Source organism: Enhydra lutris, unplaced genomic scaffold (genome assembly GCF_002288905.1).
Source record: "Enhydra lutris kenyoni isolate GAN:26980312 unplaced genomic scaffold, ASM228890v2 scaffoldscaffold17, whole genome shotgun sequence".
NCBI classification, from domain to species: Eukaryota; Metazoa; Chordata; class Mammalia; order Carnivora; family Mustelidae; genus Enhydra; species Enhydra lutris.
This window is the reverse complement of record NW_019154101.1, coordinates 16255265-16280539: the sequence shown is the minus strand read 5'-3', so window position 1 is coordinate 16280539 and position 25275 is coordinate 16255265. Positions and strand designations below refer to the sequence as shown.

At 36.5% G+C, this 25275-nt stretch overlaps 1 protein-coding gene across 1 annotated transcript in view; it reads left to right on the top strand.

Moving 5' to 3' along the window:
• Window positions 1-25275, top strand: part of LOC111147590 (TBC1 domain family member 32) — a 237940-nt gene that overhangs the window by 96289 nt on the left and 116376 nt on the right. Inside the window, exon 22 of the mRNA XM_022503709.1 lies at window positions 4832-4920. Coding sequence (XP_022359417.1) covers window positions 4832-4920 — 89 coding nt within the window. The remainder of the gene's footprint in view (window positions 1-4831; window positions 4921-25275) is intronic.

Sequence of the window (25275 nt, the reverse complement as noted above, 5' to 3'; positions counted from 1 at the left end):
AATTTGCAGCTATATAAGTGATGTATTAGGTAGGACCTCTTTAGTTATTGGAGGAACTCAGTTTGAATTAGTTTTAGCAGAAGAGGATATTTATTGACCTGCATAAGAAAATATATTGACTCTAATAAACATCTGCAGCTTGTGTAGAGTCATGATGTGGGAGACAACTGGGAAATTTGGATCCCAGTACTGGTGACAGGAGTATTCCCTGTTCTTAATAAGAGGTGATAGCTGGTTATAGTTCCCTTTGCATAACCAAGGAGTGTAAACAGTGAATTAACCTAAGGGAGAACTTGCTATTTGTCAGAGCTGACTAAAAGCGAGATAGGCTACCTTGGGATTCTGTGAGTTCCTTCTCTTGGTTCTTCTTGGTGGAGATACTGCAGATCAGATCCAAGAACCTATTGGATGGTTGTAGCACATAATCTTTAAGCTCTTTTTCAACCCTGAGAATATGTTTGCAGTATTTAGCATAATGCCTGGCACACAGTAGGTGTGCAGTATATGCTAAATTAAATATTTGTGGACTTCATTGTGCCACAAGAGCAAAGAACAAAACAAAAAACGAGGTCAAGTAGAAATAGAACTTCGAAGGTAGATTCACATTTGTCTGTCTGTCTGTGTCATCTTGTCCTGTTACTGCCTATCTTGGCTTTATCGAAAGCTATGCATAGTGTAGTGGTTAAGAGTTTGTATTCTGAAGCCAGACTGCCTGGATTAGATTCCCAGTTCTGCCTTTTACAAACTGTGTGACTTCAGACAAGATGAACTTTAATTTTCTGTTAAAAGAGACCAGTAATGTTCCTGTCCCAGGGTTGTTGTAAGAATTAAATGAAATATGAAAGTTCAAGTCACTGCTTGGCAGATAATAAATGCTATAGAATTGCCTGGTATAATTATCATTAGTGTTTTCTTCTCCAGATGGTGTTCTCTATAGGAGAGTACACAGGACTACCTGTCACTTTAAACTGACATCTTCACCATTTCCCCTTGTTGTTGTTTTCTAGGGCTGTCATAACAAATGACCACAAACTGGGTAAATGACAACAACAGAAATTTATTCTCTTACAGTTCTGGAGGCCAGATGTCTAAAATCGAGGTTTTAATAGGGACACATTCCCTCTAAAGGCTCCAGGGGAGAATTCTTCATTGCCTCCTTCAGCTTCTGGTTGTTCCAGGCATTTCATGTCTTTTTGCTAACATAACTCCAGTTTCTGCCCTCCATCTTCACAAGATTTTCTCCCTCATCTGTCTTAAATCTCCCTCTGTCTTTCCCTTCTAAGGATACTTGTCACAGTCTCAGGGCCCACTTGGGTTAATCCAAAATGATCTTATCTCAGAATTCTTAATTACCTAGTTCAAACACTCTTTTGCCAAATAGGGTAACAATCATAGGTTCCGGAGATTAGGATGTGGACATATCTTTTGTTGGGGTCACAGTGTAACTCATTAGGTTACCAAACAGGACAGTGGCCTTTTCCTCTCCTTCCCTCCTGTAGACTGAATGTGTACCCCCAAAATACATATGTTGAAACCTAATCCCCAATGTGATATTTGGGGGTGGGCCTTCAGGAAGTGATTAGTACCTTTAAAACATAGACTCCGGTTTTGCACAGTGGCAGTATCGTAGCCAATGAGGTTTATCCGAGGTGTGGTTATGGATAATTGAAAAACAATGGACTCTAGAGAAATCTCTTACCCCTTCTGCCATGTGAGGGCACAGTGAGAAGATGACTATCTAAAAACTAGAAAGTGGGTCCTTGCCAGACACAAAATCTGTTGCCTTGATTTTGGACTTCTCAGCATCCAGAACTGTAAGAAATAAGATTTCTGGGGCACCTGGGTGGCTCAGTGGGTTAGGCCTCTGCCCTCGGCTTGGGTCATGATCTCAGGGTCCTGGGATCGAGTCCTGCATCGGGCTCTCTGCTCGGCAGGGAGCCTGCTTCCCCCGGCTCTCTCTCTGCCTGCCTCTCTGCCTACTTGTGATCTCTCTCTGTCAAATAAATAAATAAAAATCTTTAAAAAAAATTAAAAAAAAGAAAGAAAAGAAATAAAATTTCTGTTGTTTATAAGCCGCCCAGTCTATCGTACTCTGTTACAGCAGCCAGAATGGATTAAGAGCCCTCTCACTTGGAAAATCCCAAGGAAGAACCTTAAAGGTTGAGTTTTGTTTGAGGATGTTCGTGGGCTAACCAGTCACAAGCCACTCCTAGTGGTGCAAGTGCAGGAGTATTGGCATTATAACTGATCTGTCCCTTCCCTTGCACTTATCCCTTTCTGAAGTGAAAAGAGGTAACACACACATGACCATTGGGACACTTGTAAACAGCAGGCACTCAGGCATGTACGTATTTGTGTGAATGGATATTCCTTTGTTTTCCTAGTTTTGGTTTCATTCTGGCCTACTAGATCACTGAGTGTATTTTCTAGTTGGGCAGTATCCTTTAAAAAGAATTTCAGACTTGTTTTTGTTTTTTTGAGTCCCAGGCCTTACTTGCCAGTAGCTCGTTGTTAGGAAGATGCTGCTTGATTTAGAAAACCGATTGCCTTATTGACACATGTTTCAGTGCTTAGAAACTGAAGTTCTCCATAAGGCAGGCTTCCCAGGAGTTTTATTTTCTTCCCTAAGTGGTGATCCATCAATGTAATCCTCTTTAAAGAACAAATTATTTACTGTAACATTTGTTCTCTGAAAATGCATTATCATTGATAGATCACTGCAATCTACTCTTCTATTAGCTTGCTGGTAATATATTTTCTACCTCTGTTATTCTTAAAAATTCTAGTACTTAGCATTTGGAACTAGAACTTTATAGAGTCCCAAAGTGTCACTATCTGTCAGAGTCTGAGCTTAGTATCCAGATAGTTGGACAAATTTCAGTCACCTATACTAGTAGTATCCTACTAATGAAGAGAAGTCCAGAGTAATCCTTCCAAAAGCTATGATCATAGAACTGATGGGCAGATTCTCTTCTCTCAGATAAGAGAAAGCCAGTGATACATAATTCTAGATTAATCTGTGAAGATTATGATAAAACAGATAATTTCTTAAATTATTTTTAGCAGTAAAAATATCTACCTGTTTGAAGAAACACCTGGCAAACAAGTTTCTCCATATATATGGGGACTACTTAATAGTATCCAGGTGCCTAGACAAGTCACGGAGAGCTCCATGGCTCTGTCACTGTGCCTAATCAGGACTGTCAAAGGAGAAATTAGGAAAAGGAAGAGAGTGGATAAATTATTGAGAATCTGAATGTGAAGCTGGGAATATGAATGGATTACTTAGTTCATGTTCTATCATAAAGTTTAAAAGAGGAGTGCCCAGCTAGAAGCAGACAGAATGACAGATTTTACAATGGCAAATCTTTTTATTCTTCATGTTAGGCAGTTTACATGATGTTTGCTGATTATGAACTATTGTGTTAGTGCTTACACATTTTTACAGGCTGTCCGTATAATGATAATAAATGCATGCATTTCCTAAGTGTTAGGTATAAACTTTTACTATACAAGTTGGCACAAAATCCAGTTTTTACTATGTTCTGATTTGTATTTTTCAAATTTTGAAAGCTTATTTCCTCAGCCTTGCAAAGTCATTTCCATGCTTCTTATTTACATTTGTATTATCATCCATGTAGACCTCTGTAGATATTTACTCCCTGGTAAAACCTTCCTTTTTACCTGTTGGTCACAGAAATGTCTTCCATTAGAACTCACTGGGGTGTAGCAAGTTTCTTGGTCAAGAAAATGAACAATGAGAGACAAGTATTCATCTATGAATAAATTTCTTAGGCCGAAACCCGAAGAGCTACACAAAGCAGGGCATTCTAAAAAGAAAGACTTTTAGAGAGTGCTCAAAATTGCATAGTAGGGTTACATTGTCAGGGTTTGGGATGGCTGGTGGCACCTGGGTCCTCAGGTTCTCCCTGCACTTGCATCATGATTTTTAAGCCTGGCTATACATTGTAACAACTTGGGAATCTTTTAAAGGTTATTAATGTCAAAATCACACCCCCAAGGATATTGACTTAATTGGTTTAGGGTAGATAGAGCCTGAGCATTAGTCATATGTGTATATGTATATATAATTTTTTTTTTAAAGTTCTCTAGGTGATTCCAGTGTTCAACCAGGATTGGAAACCACTGATTTACATGAGCAGAGACAATCAACAAAGTTTCAGTTACTAGATAAAACTATTCAAATCCACTGTTCATGCTTCACATTTATAGATTTCATATTTGTTTTTCAAAGTAGTTTACATTTTTTTTTAACAGTTTGGTCAGTATTTAGCTGGTTGTATAAGTTGCTCACACAGTACCAGAATGAGGTAGAAATTAGTGATTCTCCACTTTGGCTAAACATGAGGTGACTTGTTTCACAGACTTTAACAAATCTTTTTTTTTTTTTTAAGATTTTATTTATTTATTTGTCAGGGACAGAGGGAGAGAGAGCGAGCGAGCACAGGCAGACAGAGAGGCAGGCAGAGGCAGAGGGAGAAGCAGGTTCCCTGTCGAGCAAGGAGCCCGATGTGGGACTTGATCCCAGGACACTGGGATCATGACCTGAGCCGAAGGCAGCCGCTTAACCAACTGAGCCACCCAGGCATCCCAAACTTTAACAAATCTTAATACTCAGACACACCAAGACCAATTAATTCAGAATCTCTAATGGTGAGACTTGGGCATTGGTAATTTTTTTTTTAACTGCTCCTTAAGTGATCAAATATAAAGCCAAGTTTGAGAACCATAGATCTTAATCTTTCTTGAGTTATTTTTTTTTTAATGGTTCCAGTCAACCACAGTCTCACTCTAAGTCTTTCTTTTTCAGGATATTATAGATAGACTTATAATTTTGAATTCAGAAGCTAAGATTCGTTCTTTATTCAACTATGAACAATCACACATCTTTGGTCTAAGGTAAGGCACTAAATTTTATTTGAGGTACATTTTCTATCTTGCAGAAATGGTTAAGCATATGTTCTACTTTCAAAAAGTATTTAAAATGAGCTAATTTTTAAAGCATGTTTAAAGGTAAATGATAACTTTATAGACAAAATAAATACAGGTATTAGGTTTTTATATAATGGCTTTGTCTACCTTTAGGTTCTGTGTTAGTACCATGTCTTCCACATTTGTTTGATTTATATTACAAATGCCTTTTTAAAAACAGGCATTTTTTTCAGACTCTTCAGTTTACTCAGGAGTCAACTTCCCTGTGTTGGTATTTGATGGGACTCCTTCCGTAGTAGAGACGTAGTAGAGAGAGGCCTGAAAATGCATGATCTGTCTGAAGGCTCAAATTATGCTCCTTGATGTTAACCGTTACTCCTTAACCTCAGTTTTTCCAAGCTTTAAAACTTTTTGGTCATATATAGACCTATAATTTGTTTTCCTACCTATAAATTACCACTTTTAAAACTAGCTGAATTAAAGCCATTTTCCATTTTCAGTTTGTGATTCTTTTTTGTTTTTGTTTTTGTTTTTCCTTTCCACTAGCAAAATAACCTTTTCAGCCAACAAGGAGGGCGTCAGTGAGAATGCTTTACCTAAGAGATAAAGCGGTCACTTTTCTAAAATTAGAGTCTCTGGTGATGGTAGTATATATTATAGATCTTAAACTCAAACTTTTTATTTTTATTTTTTTTTTTTTACCATTAATAGCTGAGTTTCTTTTTTGGACTTTTTTGTTCAAAGAAGGTAGAAAAACTGTAGCTATTTTAGTTCTTCATGTGTCCTCTATCTCAAATATATTTTCACATTAAACTTGTCATATATAGCATCAGATACATCATATAGAAAGCAATGATGAAAAATACTAGGAAAAATCTACTCAGTAGAACTTCTTCTGCATAGCAAGTATATTTCTGAGTTTTGTAGTTATAGAATATAGATTCTGGCTTCTTTTTAACTGATATAGTGAGTGAATTTTTTTTTTTTTTTTTTTGTATAAAGAACAGTATTTTTTCCTAGTATTTTTGTTAAAAAAAATAATAATGGGATTTTAAGTCATGTAAAAAGCCATCCAAGAAGTAAAATACCTCTGGGAATAAAATATATTAATTTACATAGCATGTGCTTTTTTCAAATGTAGTGCAGTATCCAAATGGAGTCATTCTGTTCTACAGGAGAAAATTTGCCATGGCATTGTCTGTATGTGTAATAGTGTTGTGTAGTATGGTGGTTAGATTAGCAAATGGATTCTAGAGTCAAGACTTGCTTGCTCTCTACTATTTGTGTGAGTTGGGATCTCAGTTATCATCTGTAAAATGGAAGAAAATTGTATTATTTTCCTCATAGAACTATTATGAGAATTGCGCAAGAAAAACTAGAAGGACTTACTGACAGTGCCTGGCATGTAGCAAGCGCTATAAAAATGCTCATAATAGATGTAGTAGCAGTATTACTTCATGTGTTTCTTTATATCTTCTTGTTTTTATGATTTTTGTGTTTAACTAGGAAGTAAATTTTGTCTTCATTCTTTCAGTACCCCGGTAGTCTTCAACGTGCCACCAAGTAATTTGCTATGTTTACAGTATCAGCAATAAGAGAGAGAAAAAGACCAAATCACTTTCTGAGGAAAAGTTTGTATTTTATTTTTTGTGGGTTTTTAGCAAGTTTTTCTTTGACATATGTTTGTTTCATTGTATTTCAAAATTCATGCTCATAATATTCAGTTATATTTTTAAATCATACTTTTGAGGTTAGATAATTTACTGTCTTCTACTAATTTTAGTCTAGTGTTGGTCATTGGGGCCCAATAGTGATAATTTATATCACGCCTTTGTATTCTATAAATCTTGTGATTCTCTGTGTTTTGAATTCTTACTTGTATCATTTTCTTTACTTTCTACAATGGTTTTGTTTCTTTTTTTTTTTTTAAATGATTTTATTTATTTATTTGAGAGACAGAGATCACAAGTAGGCAGAGAGGCAGGCAGAGAGAGAGAGAGCAGGAAGCAGGCTCCCTGCTGAGCAGAGATCCCGATGTGGGCTCGATTCCAGAACCCTGAGATCATGACCTGAGCCGAAGGCAGAGGCTTTAACCCACTGAGCCACCCAGGTGCCCCAACAATGGTTTTGTTTCTAATTGTACCTTTATTATACTGTTCCCCTCAATAGTTCATCTCATGAATGTTTTTGCCTTGTATACTTTTCACTGCTTGTTCCATTCACTTTTTTCCCCCTCTGAATAACAGTAAGTTTAATACAGTTTCTGTAGGTTTGCCACAGCACTTAGATGAGGCTAATGCAGGGCTCAGTGAAATGTGGATTTTCACTTTTTAATAGTATCACATTCTCTGTAAATTTCGAATTTTTATTTGTTCAGATCCTAAAAATCTTGTATCGTAAATGACTAATATATAAGAAGGTTGCTCCTTTGATTAGCCCTCCTATCCTCTTTGTTTCTGCTTCTAGCCTGTCCTTTTCTAATTTTGGTATCTGGGTGCAGACGTGCCTTCACATGTTTCATCTTAAAATGAAGCACACTCAAAAAGAAATTTCTCTTGACCTCCCGTCTCTGAAGTCACTGTCCTGTTTCTCTTCCTCTCACCATACTAATTAATCTGTATAAACTGTCCCCACTTGCTCACATCTCTTTACTTCTCAACCCACTTAGATTTGACATTGACTTTATAACTTGGTCAGAATTATACATCCTGCTCAAGTTGCCTGTAGCTTCTATCCTGATGAATGTAATAGATTCTTCTCTTTTTAATTCTCCTCTTACTGTAACTATCAGCATTTGACATAGTAGATCATTTCTTTCTGTGTAAGAGTTCTCTTTGCTTCTATGAAAACTTCCATAGCTGCTATTTTTTCTCTTTTGCATTCTCTTAGCAATCTCTGGAATATGGAATAATTGGGACTTTGTCCCAGTTGCACTTTTTTCCTCTTTGTTCCACCCCAAGTTCATCCACTTACGTCTTTGCCTTTAAGTATCTTATATGGCAGTAGGTGCCCCATAGTTTATATCCCTAACCTTAATCATTATTTGGAGCTGCCACGTTCAAATATACAACTCTCTCTTGATGTCTCAATTCATACATTTCTCAGACATCTTAACATGTCTAAAACTGAACTTTTGGGTCTCCTCTCACAAAAACAAACAAAACAGAAATAAATCTGTTTCCATCTCATTAAGTGGCCCAACCAGTTATTCAGTAGCTCAGTCTTGAAAGTCGTCTTAACTTTTTTTGTTTGCTTTTCAAACAGTGATTTATCTTTCTTATAAAGAAATTAACCAACACAGGAAACTAAATTATAACACATTAAGTGACATTCTTCCTAACTCTGAAAGTAACATTATTTTTAAAAGTTTTAATTCCAGTGTAGTTAACGTACAGCATTATGTATTAGTTTCAGGTGTACGATATAGTGATTCAGCAGTTCTGTACTTAGTGATCATCAAGTAAGTGTATTCTTAATTCCCTGCACCTATCTGAAAGTAATATTATTAACATTGAGGAGAAATATTCTGGACATCTTTCTGTGCATGTACAGACAGAAGAATAGATATGTGGAGATTGTTTTATAAAAATGGAATCATAATAGAGTTTCCATTTTAAATTCTAACTGGATTTTATAGGAAAGAAAAACTAGTGAGACTGAAGAAATTGCTGAATTTCAAGTAACTGCTTTTTTTTTTTTTTCACTCCAGGGGTAATTATTTCCCCAGAGATTCCTCTAAGTTTAAGAAAAAAAGATTATGTAAAACATTTCAAGTGGTTTGAACATTATATTTCACTTTTATACAGTATTGATTGACTCTCTGCTATGAGAGATGAGGACATTAATGCTCTCATTGGCCTCCCATCTTCCCTGTGTCCACCTGTGTTGAAGGATGGTCTTCTATTGTTTCCTAACCTGCCTTCTTAAGTCCTCGATCTTTCTTACCTCTCTACCCAGGAGGGAGATTAAACTAATCTAGGTTGCTTAGTGTAGTGACATGAGATATGCAGCACTTCTTTAATATGGCTGCAGATTAATATTTATAATTTGTTAGTTTACTCTTCTCTACTTCATTTACTCTGCCAATATTTATTGAATGCTTGTTATGCTCTGTGTTAGATGTAGGGGATGTAATGATGAGTAAATAAGATGTGCTCGTTCTCTTTAACCTTACTGCCTAATGAGGAATCAGATGTTAAGGTAATAAAAAAGTGAGGTAATTAATGCAGAAAAGAAACACATCCTTATAAAACTCCCCACCTTCCCATTTTAAATAACTGGGAGTTCCATACTTCCTTTTGTGGCTTTTATCCCTAAAAGCCATAATATCCACATATATCACATATATCCATAATATATCTACACCTTTCCTATGTTCATTATTTTCCACCTTTCCTCAGCCTGAACTAATGCTTAATAGGTTAGACTTCTTATCTCCTCAATCACAGTGTTTATTATTGCCTATATACCTATATTTTTGTCTTAAATATTGCTTTCACTTTTGTTATCTTATAAAAACTTGACTCATCCTTCAAGGCAAAGGTTGCTTTATGAATTACTTATTCCATGACTTATGATAGCATACTTTTATCTTGTCTTTTTCCTCTGTGTTCTTTGCCTTTATAGTCATTTCCACAGATTTGGTATTTATTTCTCATCCTGATAAAACTTAAACTTACTAAGGGAATATCATTTTCTTTGACTTTCATGTCCACCACATTGCTAGGTACTTTCTGGTTATTTGGTTAACATTTATTTGCTAAATCTGTTAGTTTTTTAATTTGTTTAAGAAAGCTGTACATTTATTGAAAATTTTGGGTGCAAATTATTTTCTTGAACATTGTCTTTTACAGACAAAAATTAAGGCACCTTCGGGTTCTGATCCTCTATAATATCTTCTTTTCCACAGTTGAGGCTTAATAGAGATATATAATTGATATATATCAGTTTCAGATTACAACATGATTCAATATTTGTGTATATATTGTGAAATGGTCACCACATAAGTCTAGTTAATATCTGTCACCATACATAGTTAAGAACTATTTTTCTTGTAATGAGAACTTTTAAGATTTACTCTCTTAGCAACTTGCAAATATGCAATGCAGTATTAACTACAGTCACCATGCTATACATTACATCTCCATGACTGATTTATTTTTTAACTGGAAGTTTGTTTTTGACTCTCTTCACAGATTTCCCTCAGCACCCACTCCCCTCTCTGGCAATTACCAGTATTTTCTCTGTATTTATGAGTTTGGTTGTTTTGGAATTACACATGTTAAATCATACAATACTTCTTTCTCTATCTTATTTCACTTAGTATAATGCCCTCAAGATCCATCCATGTTGTTGCAAATGGCAAGACCTCAATTTTTTAATGGCTAAATAGTATTCCATAATATATATACTACATTTTCTTTAGCCATTCATCCATTGGTGGACATTTAGGTTGTTTGCATATGTTGGCTATTGTACATAATGCTTTAGTGAACATGGATGCATAAATCTTTTCCAAATTCATATTTTTGTTTTCAGATCAATACCCAGAAGTGAAGTTGCTGGATCATGTGGTAGTTCTATTTTAATTTTTTTGATGAGCCACCATATTGTTTTCCCCAGTGACTGCACCAGTTTACATTTCCACCAATAGTATTACCATTCTGATAGGTGTGAGGTGATGCTATTGTGGTTTTGATTTGCATTTCCCTGATAGCATCTATTCATGTAGCTATTGGCCATCTATATGTCGTCTTTGGAAAAATGTCTATTCAGATCCCCTGCCCACTTTTTGAATTGGATTTTTAAAAAATTTTTTTGGTGTTATGTAAACTCTTTAAATATTTTGAATATTATAAACTCTTTATGAGATATGATTTGCAATATTTTCTCTCATTTAGTAGGTGGTTTTTTCATTTTGTTGATGATTTCTTTTGCTCTGCAAGTTTTTGAGTTTGATATACTTCCATCTGTTTATTTGCTTTTGTTGCCTTTGCTTTTAATGGCACATACCCTGGAAAATTTTGATCCTGCTCTCATGACTTACTAATTTAAGCTCTTCTTAACCATCTTTAGGTTAGAAGAATGTTAAGCTCATGCCTACATTATTGCAGTATAAAAACTGTATTTCATGGAGAAAGATTTATATCATTCAGTATTAATATTTTATATGAAACTACAAATTAAGTTTTAATTAGAGACTCTAGAATTGTTCATTTCTAGCAACTTAAATCTTATGTAGTAATTCTTCATTAAATATACACATTAAAATTTAATATGGTTAAAGAAATGTTAATATAGTTCTCCTCTAACTTATTCATTCTTTATTTGAAACTCTAATGTGGCATGTTGTTAGTTTTCTTAAAAAACAAAAAACAAAAAGCTCTGAAATCTTTATTTATAGAACACCTTTTAAAATGCATCACTTGCTATTTCAGTTATTTTATATTTACGCACAACAGTAAATTATATACACAGTATAACAGGGTTTTTGTTTGTTTTTGTTTTTTAGATTATTTATTAATTTGAGAGAGAGAGAAATCAGGGCAAGGGTGAACAGGAATAGGGAGTGAGGGGCAGAGAGAGAGGGAGAAGCAGGCTCCCTGCTGAGCAAGAAGCTCAATGTGGGACTTGATCCCAGGACCATGGGATCATGACCTGAGCTGAAGGCAGACGCTTCACTAATTGAGCCACCCAGGTGCCCCACACTATAACAGTTTTATGTACAATTACCTTCTTTGTAAAAAATCTGACTTATAAGATGACTTTAAGATGAAAAGTAAAAAGTAATTTTCAGTTTAGAATCAGTGTGTTTATTTTAGCAAACATAGATACGTGTTAATATTCCATCACAGCAAATCACAAAATTATTTATTCCCAGTGACCCAGATGCTAACTAGACTTAAATTTGATTAACATCAGTAATATACAGTTTTAAAATTACCTCTTGCAGTCTTTTTTAGTATCAGAAATTAGATACAATCTGACTACAAAACCATGCACATTTTGGATTTTATATACACATGTACTTGTACACATAAATACATACATAATATTTAATTTAATTTGAAGAAAACAGGTGATCTATTACTAATTGACATCAGTAATGGATTGAAAATTCTTATTTAATCAAAGAATTCCTATTTTTATAGAATAATTAGAAAATAATGGAAACAGAACAATAGTTGTTAGTCTTCTCCTTAGAAACAATTACCGTTATCCTCTTCATGCTAAAATTTTTCATTTTTTTTGCTGGATGTATTTTTTTTTAAATAGGAGTTTTATTGTTTTAACACTGCCTTTTAATTTAATTTTAAATCATCCTGTCATACCTATAAATGTTCATGTATAGCATAATTTTAAAGGCTTGATAATATTCTAGTATATGGATGAATCCCAATTTTCTGTGTTTAGACATGTAGGTTATTTTTAAAAATTATTGTACATTTTTTATAAATATCTCCATGCCCATATTATCTTTACAACAAATCTTTAGAATTGGACTTGCTATGTTAAAAACTTAGGCACATTTTCAAAGCTATATATTTCTATCTTCCCTCTTTTCATGACTCCTTTTACTTTACCTCTCTGTACCATTTTATATTCCACCCACTATTGACTCCTTTTCCTTTTATTAACTTGTTCATTCAAAAAATATTTATTGAGTTCCTATTAAGTGCTGTAGTGCTGTCTATTGCCTTTTTTTTTTTCCTTAAGATTTTATTTATTTATTTTAGAGAGAGGGAACATCCATGAACAGGGAGGAGCAGAGAGGGAGGGAGAGGGAGAGAGAGACAATCTTCAGCAGACTCCATGCTGAATGCAGAGCCTGACAACGGGGCTTGATCCTAGCACCCTGAGATCATAACATGAGCCAAAATTGAGTTGGATGCTTAATGGACTGAGCTACCCAGGAGCCCCTATCTACTGTTTTCTTGGGGATTCTGTGACTTTGTTCTCTTTTTATTTTTGGATTCTCTTTTCTCCTTTGTTTTCGCTGATTCTTTGTCCTCTTCCTCTATTTACCCTTTCAGTTAAATTCTCTTCTGGTGTATGTCTTCAGTACATTGACCTTTTTTCCTCTGCAGTGGCTTCAGTTATGCCTTCTTTACTGACTATAATCCTGTATCTATGTATCACTCCCTAAGCTTTCCCTTGATCATATGTCCAGATTTATTGAACGTTAGGTGTGCATAACATGCAAGGTCATCCTATCCAAAAATTATATTCTGTACTTACAGAAGTCCAAACTAACTTATAGCTTCAGGAGATCCCACAGCACTTTCTGAAATAGAGATGAATTTGGTACCTAGAGCAAGTGATTAGGCTCTTTACAGCCTCTGCCCACATAAGTTTATGGGAAAACTGACTCTATTGCCCTTTACTCCTCTCCAGATATGGTTGTATATGCATCAGAAACTTTAATCTCCAGATTTGAAGGTATAGTTATTGTGTGTGTAATCCATGTCCCATTCCTGGTTTTGGTCAACAAGTAGGGAATTAGGCATTGCATTTCTGCTAGCTAATTTTTATGTGGTGATCAGAAGCAAATCTTTTGTGTTGGATTTTTTTTTTTTAAAGATTTTATTTATTTATTTGACAGAGAGAGATCACAAGTAGGCAGTGAGGCAGGCAGAGAGAGAGGGAAGCAGGCTCCTCGCAGAGCAGAGAGCCCGATGCGGGGCTCGATCCCAGGACCCTGAGATCATGACCTGAGCCGAAGGCAGAGGCTTTAACCCACTGAGCCACCCGGGCGCCCCTGTGTTGGATTTTTTATTGTTTGTGTATATCTTAGCCAATGCATTTGATTTTAGAGTTAATGAGTAACTTATGGAATTTATCATACTGCATACATTGTGTTAGTAGAAATGAAATGTGTTGATTCAAAGGAAGAAATCCTAGGAGAAAGTGGTAGGATAGAGAGAAAGGGCTTGTGACTTCAGGCACGAGGTAAACAGAGAACATGGTTCAAATTTCTTAAAGTGGAGATGGTAGCTAAGACTAAACTTCACAGAACCATTCCAGATACCTTGGACAGTGCCCACTTGGTCATATTAATGATGTAATATTTGAAAGTGACATACTACAAAGTATGTAGTAATTAAGAACACAGAATTATTCATGTGGTGAGACTTGATTTGGATTATTAGCAAATTCCTGGAGGAATCTGTCATGTTCAAGATACATTAGAAAACAAGTGAAAGGATTAGTCTTACCACCCTGAGATCATGACCTGAGACGAAATCAAGAGTCAGATGTTTAAGTGACTGAGCCACGCAGGGCCCCCACAGTACATTGTTATCTATTAAGAACAGTGACTAATTTGATTCTTAATGTTTAGTACAAAATCTTGCGTGTCTTAGAAGTCAGGTGACCTGATTAACAGTCTTTGCCTTGACGTTCTGAGTATACTTTGATTTTTTTCTCCCTCCCCGATAAGAATAGCTCCATTTTTGTAGGTAAGTAATGTGGGTTTCCTGTTGTTAAGCCTAAATCCTTTGCCCAGGAGGAATTTTGTTTCAGGTTTCTTATATAAGCAAGATAAGGTCATTTGGGATGACATATAAATCTTTTTTTTTAACCCAAAACATTTTTCTGTATGACAAAAATTAAATCATACTGAGTTTCATTACATTAGAGATAAAATTTAATAAGGTAAAAGAAGTTAAAAAAACAATTTAGAACTTAGGAAACAAATATATTTGTTTTTATTTTATCTGTTTGAGCAAAAGTGAAGGACTAAGGGTCCAGATTCTGTGTGACTTAAATTTACTTTGCACTTCAAGCACGGAATCTATATTTATCTTTCTTGGCAGAGCAGCTTGAAAAGATATTAGTTCATGGTCTCTGTCACATCTACCAAACACTATTGTTTATTTATTTTTAGTAAAGTAATAAAGGTATAGGGTGCCTGGTTGGCTCAGTCAGTTAGATTTCTGCCTTCAGCTCAGGTCATGATCTTGGGATCCTCGGATTGAGTCTCCCATCAGGCTCTCTCTTCCTCCCCCTTGCTCATTCCCTCTCTCTAGTAGATGAATAGAATCTTTAAATAAAATAAAGTAGTAAAGGTATACAGTTTAAAAAGCCAAATAGTATGGGGAAAGCATTTAAGAATGAAGAGTAACCTTCCCCCCATCCATCTCTACTCCCAAGTCCAGTCCTCAGAGGTTGTCACTTCTGACTCCTTGAATTGGTTTTTCCTGTCATTTATCTCCAGATTTTTCAGTAACATGTTTATACTATGTTTTGACTTTTAAAGATTTTATTTATTTGTCAGAGAGCACAAGCAGGCAGAGTGGCAGGCAGAGGCAGAGAGAGAAGCAGGCTTGCTGCTGAGCGAGGAGCCAGGTGTAGGTAGGACTCGATCCCAGGATCCTGGGATCATGACCTGGGCCAAAGTTAGCGGCTTAACCGACTGAACCATCAAGGCATCTCTATGTTTTGATTTTTAAACTTTAGATTTTATCTTGTCTTTAGAGATTTAGAAGCTTAGGATTTAGATGTCCTCTACTCTCACTCTCTCCCTGCTCTATAGTTTTATCACAAACCTGATTAAGTCACTATTAAAAGCTTACATTTTTATGTCGGTATAAATATCATTTCTTTATGGGCCAAGTAGTATACTATGACTATATTTCATTTTTACTAGTACTTTATTTTTCCTGAAGTTAATAATTACATGATTTTACACTTGCTTCATTTTTTATATATCTACTAATGTATGCCTAGACTATCATTAAAAAATATACTCCTGCCTCTATCACAGCACAGCCTACTATTTACGTAGTTCTCATCATGTCCTCGGTACTGATACTGGTTTCACATTTAAACACTTAATTTCAGAACAGCCCTGCGAAATAGGTACTCTTATCTCCCATTTTTACAAATGACTCAACTGAGCTATAGAAAAGTTAAGCCATTTGCTTAAGGTGACACAGCAAGTAATTAGCGAAACTGGTATTGAACCCAGATAGTCTGGTTCCAGAGAATGTAATACCTGACCCATACATAGTAGTGCTTTATAACATAAGTGTCAAGATGCCGTACAGTGCCATACAATAATAACTGCCGTACAGTCATTATTTTCCAGTTATGTTTTTATAGTCCCAAAGTTTTCACATTCTTGAGGACAGGGACCATGTCCTGTTCATGTTTGTGGAAACATACAATAAGCTAAAGGACATCAGGTAACAATATATCAGCTTTTTTCCTTGTATCACATCCCTTTGCTTCATTTTGTACTGGAGGATCTTTTAGCCCTATGTGTCAGCCCTCTGGGATTTCCCTTCATCATTCAGGGGACCGCTTTTAATTTCTCTTCTGAGCTGGATCCTCTTTTACATAGGATCCAATTTCCTGTTTCTTAGTTCACTCCTTGTTTTGATGGAGGCATTTTCTTAGTAAGAAAGGAGGATGGTGTGGAAGTTTTTCAAGACTGGTAAGGGATGAAAACTTCCATAATATAACTGGACGAGTTTATAAAACAAATGGGTAGTTGTAAATGATTGAGTGAGCTGGAAAAACTAAAACCCAAGGTGACAAGGGGAGGCCCAGAAGCAACTTTTTGTGTCACAACATTTTAGAAGTATTAGGAATCAGAGGAACCAAAGTGGATATAGATGGAAGTAGAGCAATAGGTAAAAGTCCGAGACTTTCAATAGTAGTATTGAAATTAAAAGATCCAGATATGCCCTCACATTCCTTCTGCTCCTACCCCATTCTTTCCCTCTTTTAGCAGAACACTGGAGAACACTGAAGGTTTACCTTCTGGAAATCATGAGTCAGAGGCAGTTAGTGTGGCTGAGAGAAAAGGGTATTGGTGCTGAAAAGGGTTAACTGTTACTCTCCGCCAGTTCAAGAGCTATTATTCTACTATTCCTTTCTTATTCCAGTTACCTCTATTCTATTATTCCTCTGCTCCCCAAATTTATTTTTCTTAACATTAATTAGACATCTTTCTTCCATTTGCCTACTTTTCCCTATATCTAGTGGTAATATATCTCAAGATGTTTCTGTAAAATATAACAATGTCAAGTATTTACAGCATTGCTTACTGTGTGCCAGGTATGATTCTAAGCACTTTAAATATTTCATCATTTAAAACCTCAGAGCGTTAAAGCTCCAAACAACAGTGATAGCAGTAAGCACTCTTTACTTGTGCAAAATAATTTCCCTCCCACAAACAAAAATGCCCTCACCGTCTTCCCTGACAGGGAGATCTGGAGTCTTTTCAATGTTAGCATAAATCTCTAGGTGATTTTCATTCTTTGTTAGTTCAATTACAGTCACTTATTCATATCCTTTCGCCTATAGACTAAATGACAAATCAACATCCTTTGTAAAATAGGAGGTAAACGAAATCAAGAACAGGATATTGGTTAATACCTAAGTGTTTGCTTAAACCAGAGCAAGGTTGAAAATATGGTTAGCTACTATAATCCTCATCTCTACAAGTGGATATAAGGCTCTGGTTGATATTTATAACTTCTTTACCCAATTACTTCATTCTGTTTCCCCTTGATACCCAAACAGCCCCAGCTGCTTAGGATTTTTAATATAGTAGGGCATTCCAGAGCTTCCTTGTGGTTCTTGAACCCTTAGTGGTATTATCTGTATGGAGCTGCATTAGTCTAACTTAACTTTTATTACTAGGTATGGCAATTAGGTAGTACAGAGTATTCGCTGCCCACTACACTTGACTTTCCTGTGTCTCTATTGGACAGTAGTGGGGTTTGTTTATTTTTATGATCATGGTCAATCCCTCTAGCCTACAAAGTTACTTTATTTTGCTTATTGGCCCAGGGTTTTGAGGAGCCTCAGAAGATTAGAGGAATTTTGTGGTAGAAGTATAGAAGTATTCTTTTTTGGAATAATATCTGAAAACTACAGTGCTCCACCCCCATGCTGTATCCTACAGAGTTGAGGGGTGAGAAAATGATAATTTCTATGATCATTTCTATGTCTACCCCTTAGCTCCTAGACCCATATTATAGTTCTGAGAGAAACAGCACCATATATTGGTTGGTAGTTCAGAGTATCTTGTAGGACAGCACTTCAGTATCATAAGGTATTATGTCCTAGTTGAGGCCATACTGAGTTTTCAGTGTGCCATTCCACCACTATCCAAGATGAGCTACTTCAGGGAGGGAAGGGTACATTATAAAAGTAGTGAATATTGTGGATGTTTGCTCAATGCTCCTTTTGTTGTTAAATTAGTTTCTTGGTCAGAAGTCATGTTTAGGAATACCATGACTTTCAGTAAGGCGTCAGTAAGTTGGTGAGATCATATTTGGTAGAGAACCATGGTGGTAATGGATGTCAAATTTCATATGAGGTGTAAGAAGACATTTAATGTAATTAACCTGCCACAAGGTAGCTGGTTGATCTCTCTAGATTATGTGCTACATTTTGGGTCCAGTGTTGGTCTCCCTCTACTGCATTTTGGGCACTCAGTGGAACCTAGCTAGATCGTCATGATGAGAGAATTTATGTCATTCAAATCATGGATAATTCCCTATGTAGGTTTAGCTGTTGTTCTAAATTAAGTCATGACATTTATAAAACAATACTTTTGACCAAGAAACTAACAACAAAAGAAGCACTGAGCAAACATCCACAATATTCACTAGTTTTATAATGTACCCTTCCCTCCCCGAAGTAGCTAATCCTAGATAGTGGTGGAATGGCATGTTGAAAACTCAGTATGGCATCATGTGGGAGGGACATGGTACCTTGCAATACTGAAGTGCTGTCTTACAGGGTACTCTGAACCACCAGCCAATATATGGTGTTTTTTTTTTTTTAGGCATTGGGCATTATATTATTTTCTAAAACAAAGTTTTATATGCGTATAACTCCACCACCAAGTGCAAGTTGTATTTATAAGAAGATTAAACTGGCCCTGAGAACATAAGTATTGTATGAATATGTGGCGCACACATTCATGACACTACCTATGAGTCCTGGGAAGCTTTCTCTAACTAGATGACCAGGGAGGATGAAAAAACTAAATTGGGTACTGCATATGTTACTACCTGCTAGAATTGGGCTACTATAGTTTAATAGCTTTTCAGGGGAAAATTTTTGAAGTAGCAGATCTGCTTATTTATTTTGTCTAGGAGATTAGACTTCAGATATTGATTTATAAACTTACAGAACATGCCTAATGGCTGTCCTGGATTGTCAGGGACTCAGGTAAAAAAAAAAAAAAAGATTGGAAGATTGGTTTAAGAAGATTGAATTTGTAGAAATAGAAGTTGTATATAGATGGTAGATGGTCTTCTGAGAATATAACCAGACTAAGGTATTTTTTACTCATGTCAATGCCCTTGAAGGGGATCTCTCCTTCTATAAAGGAGGTGAAATAATTCCTTTTGTTGATGGGTCAGCCTCTTATCATAGCTACCCTAGTGCTTACTCAAATGGGCGTATGAACCAAGTAGCCATGATGGATGGGGCTGGAGATTATGTTAATCAAACAAGAATATTTATTTAAAAAAGAGAACATGGATTTACTTCGAAATCATGGGAGACCTTGTGTAAATCTTGTATTGCCTGTTGCCAGAAGCTTTATGTAGTATCTTAACAACCATTAAGACTTTGACCAACACTGAATGCTAGACTAAATGCTCAAGTGATAGATTTTCCTGACTTGGAGGTTGCCTGAGTTTTAGATCTTATTTTAGCCTTTGGGTCATGTAGAGTTGATAGGTAAGGGTTACTTGGTAAGTAGTTCAGAGTAGCACACTCAAATGTCGTAGATATTGCTTCCAAAATTCAGAGGCTAAAATCATGCATTATGTTACTTTCTTGGTGGTAAATAATATAAAATTTAATAATACACTGTGCACATTGTGTGTGATCTAGGCCATTAGAACTCAAACTTCATGGAGTTGGCACACCTCTCAATGTGTTTTATATTTTTAATGGCTTTTTAATTTTCTAATGTTTTATTTAAATTATGTTTAGTTAACATACAGTACCATGCTGGTTTCAGGAGTAGAATTCAGTGATTCATCACTTACATACGATACCCAGTGCTCATCATATCAAGTGCCCTCCTTAACGCCCATCACCTATCCAGCCCATCCCCCACCCAACTTTCTCTATCATCTCTTAGTTTGTTTTCTGTCTTTAAGAGTTTCTTATGCTTGGGGTGCCTGGGTGGCTCAGTGGTTAAGCATCCGACTCTTAGTTTCAGCTCAGGTCATGATTTCAGGGTGGTAGGGTTAGGCCCCGGTCGGACCCTGGGTGGTACCCTGGATGGAGTTCCAAGCCCATGTTCATCATGGAGTCTGCTCGAGATTCCCTTTCTCTCCCCCACTCCCTCTGCACCTTAACCCACTCACGCATGCCCCCACCCCCACAAATGAATGAATGAATGAATGAATGAATGAATAAATGAATAAAATGAAATCTTAAAAAAAGAAAGAATCTCTTATGGTTTGTTTTCTCCCCTCTTTCTCTCTCTTTCCCTCTCTCTTTTTTACCCCCTCCCATATGTTCATCTGTTTTTCAAACCTCTCAATTTGTATGGATCTTTACTCTCTAGCACACCTATTTTTTTTTTCTTTTCAGCGTAACAGAATTCATTGTTTTTGCACCACACCCAGTGCTCCATGAAATACGTGCCCTCCTTAATACCCACCACCTGGTTCCCCCAACCTCCCCGCCCCCTTCAAAACCCTCAGGTTGTTTTTCAGAGTCCATAGTCTCTTCATGGTTCACCTCCCCTTCCAATTTCCCTCAACTCCCTTCTCCTCTCCATCTCCCTGTGTCCTCCTCGTTATTTGTTATGCTCCACAAATAAGTGAAACCATATGATAATTGACTCTCTCTGCTTGACTTATTTCACTCAGCATAATCTCTTCTAGTCCCGTCCATGTTGATACAAAAGTTGGGTATTCATCCTTTCTGATGGAGGCATAATACTCCATAGTGTATATGGACCACATCTTCCTTATCCATTCGTCTGTTGAAGGGCATCTTGGTTCTTTCCACAGTTTGGTGACCGTGGCCATTGCTGCTATAGGGGTACAGATGGCCCTTCTTTTCACTACATCTGTATCTTTGGGGTAAATACCCAGTAGTGCAATTGCAGGGTCATAGGAAAGCTCTATTTTTAATTTCTTAAGGAATCTCCACACTGTTTTCCAAAGTGGCTGCACCAACTTGCATTCCCACCAACAGTGTAAGAGGGTTCCCCTTTCTCCACATCCTCTCCAACACACGTTGTTTCCTGTCTTGCTAATTTTGGCCATTCTAACTGGTGTAAGGTGGTATCTCAATGTGGTTTTAATTTGAATCTCCCTGATGGCTAGTGATGATGAACATGTTTTCATGTGTCTGATAGCCTTTTGTATGTGTCTTCATTGGAGAAGTTTCTGTTCATATCTTCTGCCCATTTTTTGATATGATTATCTGTTTTATGTGTGTTGAGTTTGAGAAGTTCTTTATAGATCCTGGATATCAACCTTTTGTCTGTACTGTCATTTGCAAATATCTTCTCCCATTCCGTGGGTTGCCTCTTTGTTTTGTTGACTGTTTCCTTTGCTGTGCAGAAGCTTTTGATCTTGATGAAGTCCCAAAAATTCATTTTCGCTTTTGTTTCCTTTGCCTTTGGAGACATATCTTGAAAGAAGTTGCTGTGGCTGATATCGAAGAGGTTACTGCCTATGTTCTCCTCTAGGATTCTGATGGATTCCTGTCTCACGTTGAGATCTTTTATCCATTTTGAGTTTATCTTTGTGTATGGTGTAAGAGAATGGTCGAGTTTCATTCTTCTGCATATAGCTGTCCAGTTTTCCCAGCACCATTTATTGAAGAGACTGTCTTTTTTCCACTGTATATTTTTTCCTGTTTTGTCAAAGATTAATTGACCATAGAGTTGAGGGTCTATATCTGGGCTCTCTACTCTGTTCCACTGGTCTATGTGTCTGTTTTTATGCCAGTGTCATGCTGTCTTGGTGATCACGGATTTGTAGTAAGGCTTGAAATCAGGTAACGTGATGCCCCCAGTTTTATTTTTGTTTTTCAACATTTCCTTAGCGATTCGGGGTCTCTTCTGATTCCATACAAATTTTAGGATTATTTGCTCCAGCTCTTTGAAAAATACTGGTGGAATTTTGATCGGAATGGCATTAAAAGTATAGATTGCTCTAGGCAGTATAGACATTTTAACAATGTTTATTCTTCCGATTCAAGAGCATGGAATGGTCTTCGATCTTTTTGTGTCTTCTTCAGTTTCTGTCATGAGTGTTCTGTAGTTCCTTGAGTAGAGATCCTTTACCTCTTTGGTTAGGTTTATTCCCAGGTATCTTATGTTTCTTGGTGCTGTAGTAAATGGAATCAGTTCTCTAATTTCCCTTTCTGTATTTTCACTATTAGTGTATAAGAAAGCCACTGATTTCTGTACATTGACTTTGTATCCTGCCACATTACTGAATTGCTGTATGAGTTCTAGTAGTTTAGGGGTAGAGTCTTTTGGGTTTTCCATATAAAGTATCATGACATCTGCGAAGAGAGAGAGTTTGATTTCTTCATTGCCAATTTGGATACCTTTTATTTCTTTTTGTTGTCTGATTGCTGTTGCTAGGACTTCTAATACTATGTTGAACAAGAGTGGTGGGAGTGGGCATCCCTGTAGTGTTCCTGATCTCAACGGGAAGGCTGTGAGCCTTTTTCCCATTGAGGATGATATTTGCTGTGGGTCTTTCATAGATCGATTATATGAAGTTCAGGAATGTACCCTCTATCCCTATACTTTGAAGCATTTTAATCAGGAACGGATACTGGATTTTGTCAAATGCTTTTTCTGCATCAATTGAGAGGACCATGTGGTTCTTCTCTCTTTTCTTGTTGATTTGTTCTGTCACATTGATTGATTTGTGAATGTTGAACCATCCTTGTAATCGAGGGATGAATCCCACCTGGTCATGGTGGATAATCTTTTTAATGTGCTGTTGGAACCTGTTTGCTAGGATCTTGTTGAGAATCTTAGCATCCATATTCATCAGGGATATTGGTCTGAAATTTTCCTTTTTGTTGGGGTCTTTCCCTGGTTTGGGGATCAGGGTAATGTTGGCTTCATAAAAAGAGTCTGGAAGTTTTCCTTCTGCTTCAATTTTTTGAAACAGCTTCAGGAGAATAGTTGTTATTTCTTCTTTGAAAGTTTGGTAGAGTTCCCCAGGGAATCCATCAGGTCCTGGGCTCTTGTTTTTTGGGAGGTTTTTGATCACTCCTTCAATCTCGTTACTAGATATCGGTCTATTCAGGTTGTCATTTTCTTCCTGGTTCAGTTTTGGGAGTTTATAGTTTTACAGGAATGCATCCATTTCATCTAGGTTGCTTAACTTATTGGCATATAAATGTTGATAGTAACTTATGATGATTTTCTACTTCCTTGGTGTTACTTGTGATCTCTCCCTTTTCATTCATAATTTTATTAATTTGAGCTTTCTCTCTTTTCTTTTGGATTAGTGTGGCCAATGGTTTATTGATATTATTGATTCTTTCAAAAAAACAGCTTCTAGTTTCATTGATACATTCTACTGTATCTCTAGTTTCTACCTCATTGATCTCTGCTCTAATCTTGATTATCTCCCTTCTTATGTGTGGAATTGGTTTGATTTGTTGTTGATTCTCCAGTTCTTTAACATGTAGAGACAGCTGGTATATTCTGGATTTTTCAATTTTTGAGGGAGGCTTGGATGGCTATATATTTCCCACTTAGGACCACCTATGCTGTATCCCATAGGTTTTGGACAGAAGTGTCTTCATTCTCATTGGTTTCCATGAATTGTTTAAGTTCTTCTTTGATCTTCTGGTTGATCAAGCATTCTTAAGCAAGGTGGTCTTTAGCTTCCAGGTGTTTGAGTTCCTTCGAAACTTTTCCTTGTGATTGAGCTCCAGTTTCAAAGCATTGTGATCTGAGAATATGCAGGGAATAATCTCAGTCTTTTGGTATCGGTTGAGTCCTGATTTGTCACCCAGTATGTGGTTTTTTCCCATTGAGGATGATATTTGCTGTGGGTCTTTCATAGATCGATTATATGAAGTTCAGGAATGTACCCTCTATCCCTATACTTTGAAGCATTTTAATCAGGAACGGATACTGGATTTTGTCAAATGCTTTTTCTGCATCAATTGAGAGGACCATGTGGTTCTTCTCTCTTTTCTTGTTGATTTGTTCTGTCACATTGATTGATTTGTGAATGTTGAACCATCCTTGTAATCGAGGGATGAATCCCACCTGGTCATGGTGGATAATCTTTTTAATGTGCTGTTGGAACCTGTTTGCTAGGATCTTGTTGAGAATCTTAGCATCCATATTCATCAGGGATATTGGTCTGAAATTTTCCTTTTTGTTGGGGTCTTTCCCTGGTTTGGGGATCAGGGTAATGTTGGCTTCATAAAAAGAGTCTGGAAGTTTTCCTTCTGCTTCAATTTTTTGAAACAGCTTCAGGAGAATAGTTGTTATTTCTTCTTTGAAAGTTTGGTAGAGTTCCCCAGGGAATCCATCAGGTCCTGGGCTCTTGTTTTTTGGGAGGTTTTTGATCACTCCTTCAATCTCGTTACTAGATATCGGTCTATTCAGGTTGTCATTTTCTTCCTGGTTCAGTTTTGGGAGTTTATAGTTTTACAGGAATGCATCCATTTCATCTAGGTTGCTTAACTTATTGGCATATAAATGTTGATAGTAACTTATGATGATTTTCTACTTCCTTGGTGTTACTTGTGATCTCTCCCTTTTCATTCATAATTTTATTAATTTGAGCTTTCTCTCTTTTCTTTTGGATTAGTGTGGCCAATGGTTTATTGATATTATTGATTCTTTCAAAAAAACAGCTTCTAGTTTCATTGATACATTCTACTGTATCTCTAGTTTCTACCTCATTGATCTCTGCTCTAATCTTGATTATCTCCCTTCTTATGTGTGGAATTGGTTTGATTTGTTGTTGATTCTCCAGTTCTTTAACATGTAGAGACAGCTGGTATATTCTGGATTTTTCAATTTTTGAGGGAGGCTTGGATGGCTATATATTTCCCACTTAGGACCACCTATGCTGTATCCCATAGGTTTTGGACAGAAGTGTCTTCATTCTCATTGGTTTCCATGAATTGTTTAAGTTCTTCTTTGATCTTCTGGTTGATCAAGCATTCTTAAGCAAGGTGGTCTTTAGCTTCCAGGTGTTTGAGTTCCTTCGAAACTTTTCCTTGTGATTGAGCTCCAGTTTCAAAGCATTGTGATCTGAGAATATGCAGGGAATAATCTCAGTCTTTTGGTATCGGTTGAGTCCTGATTTGTCACCCAGTATGTGGTCT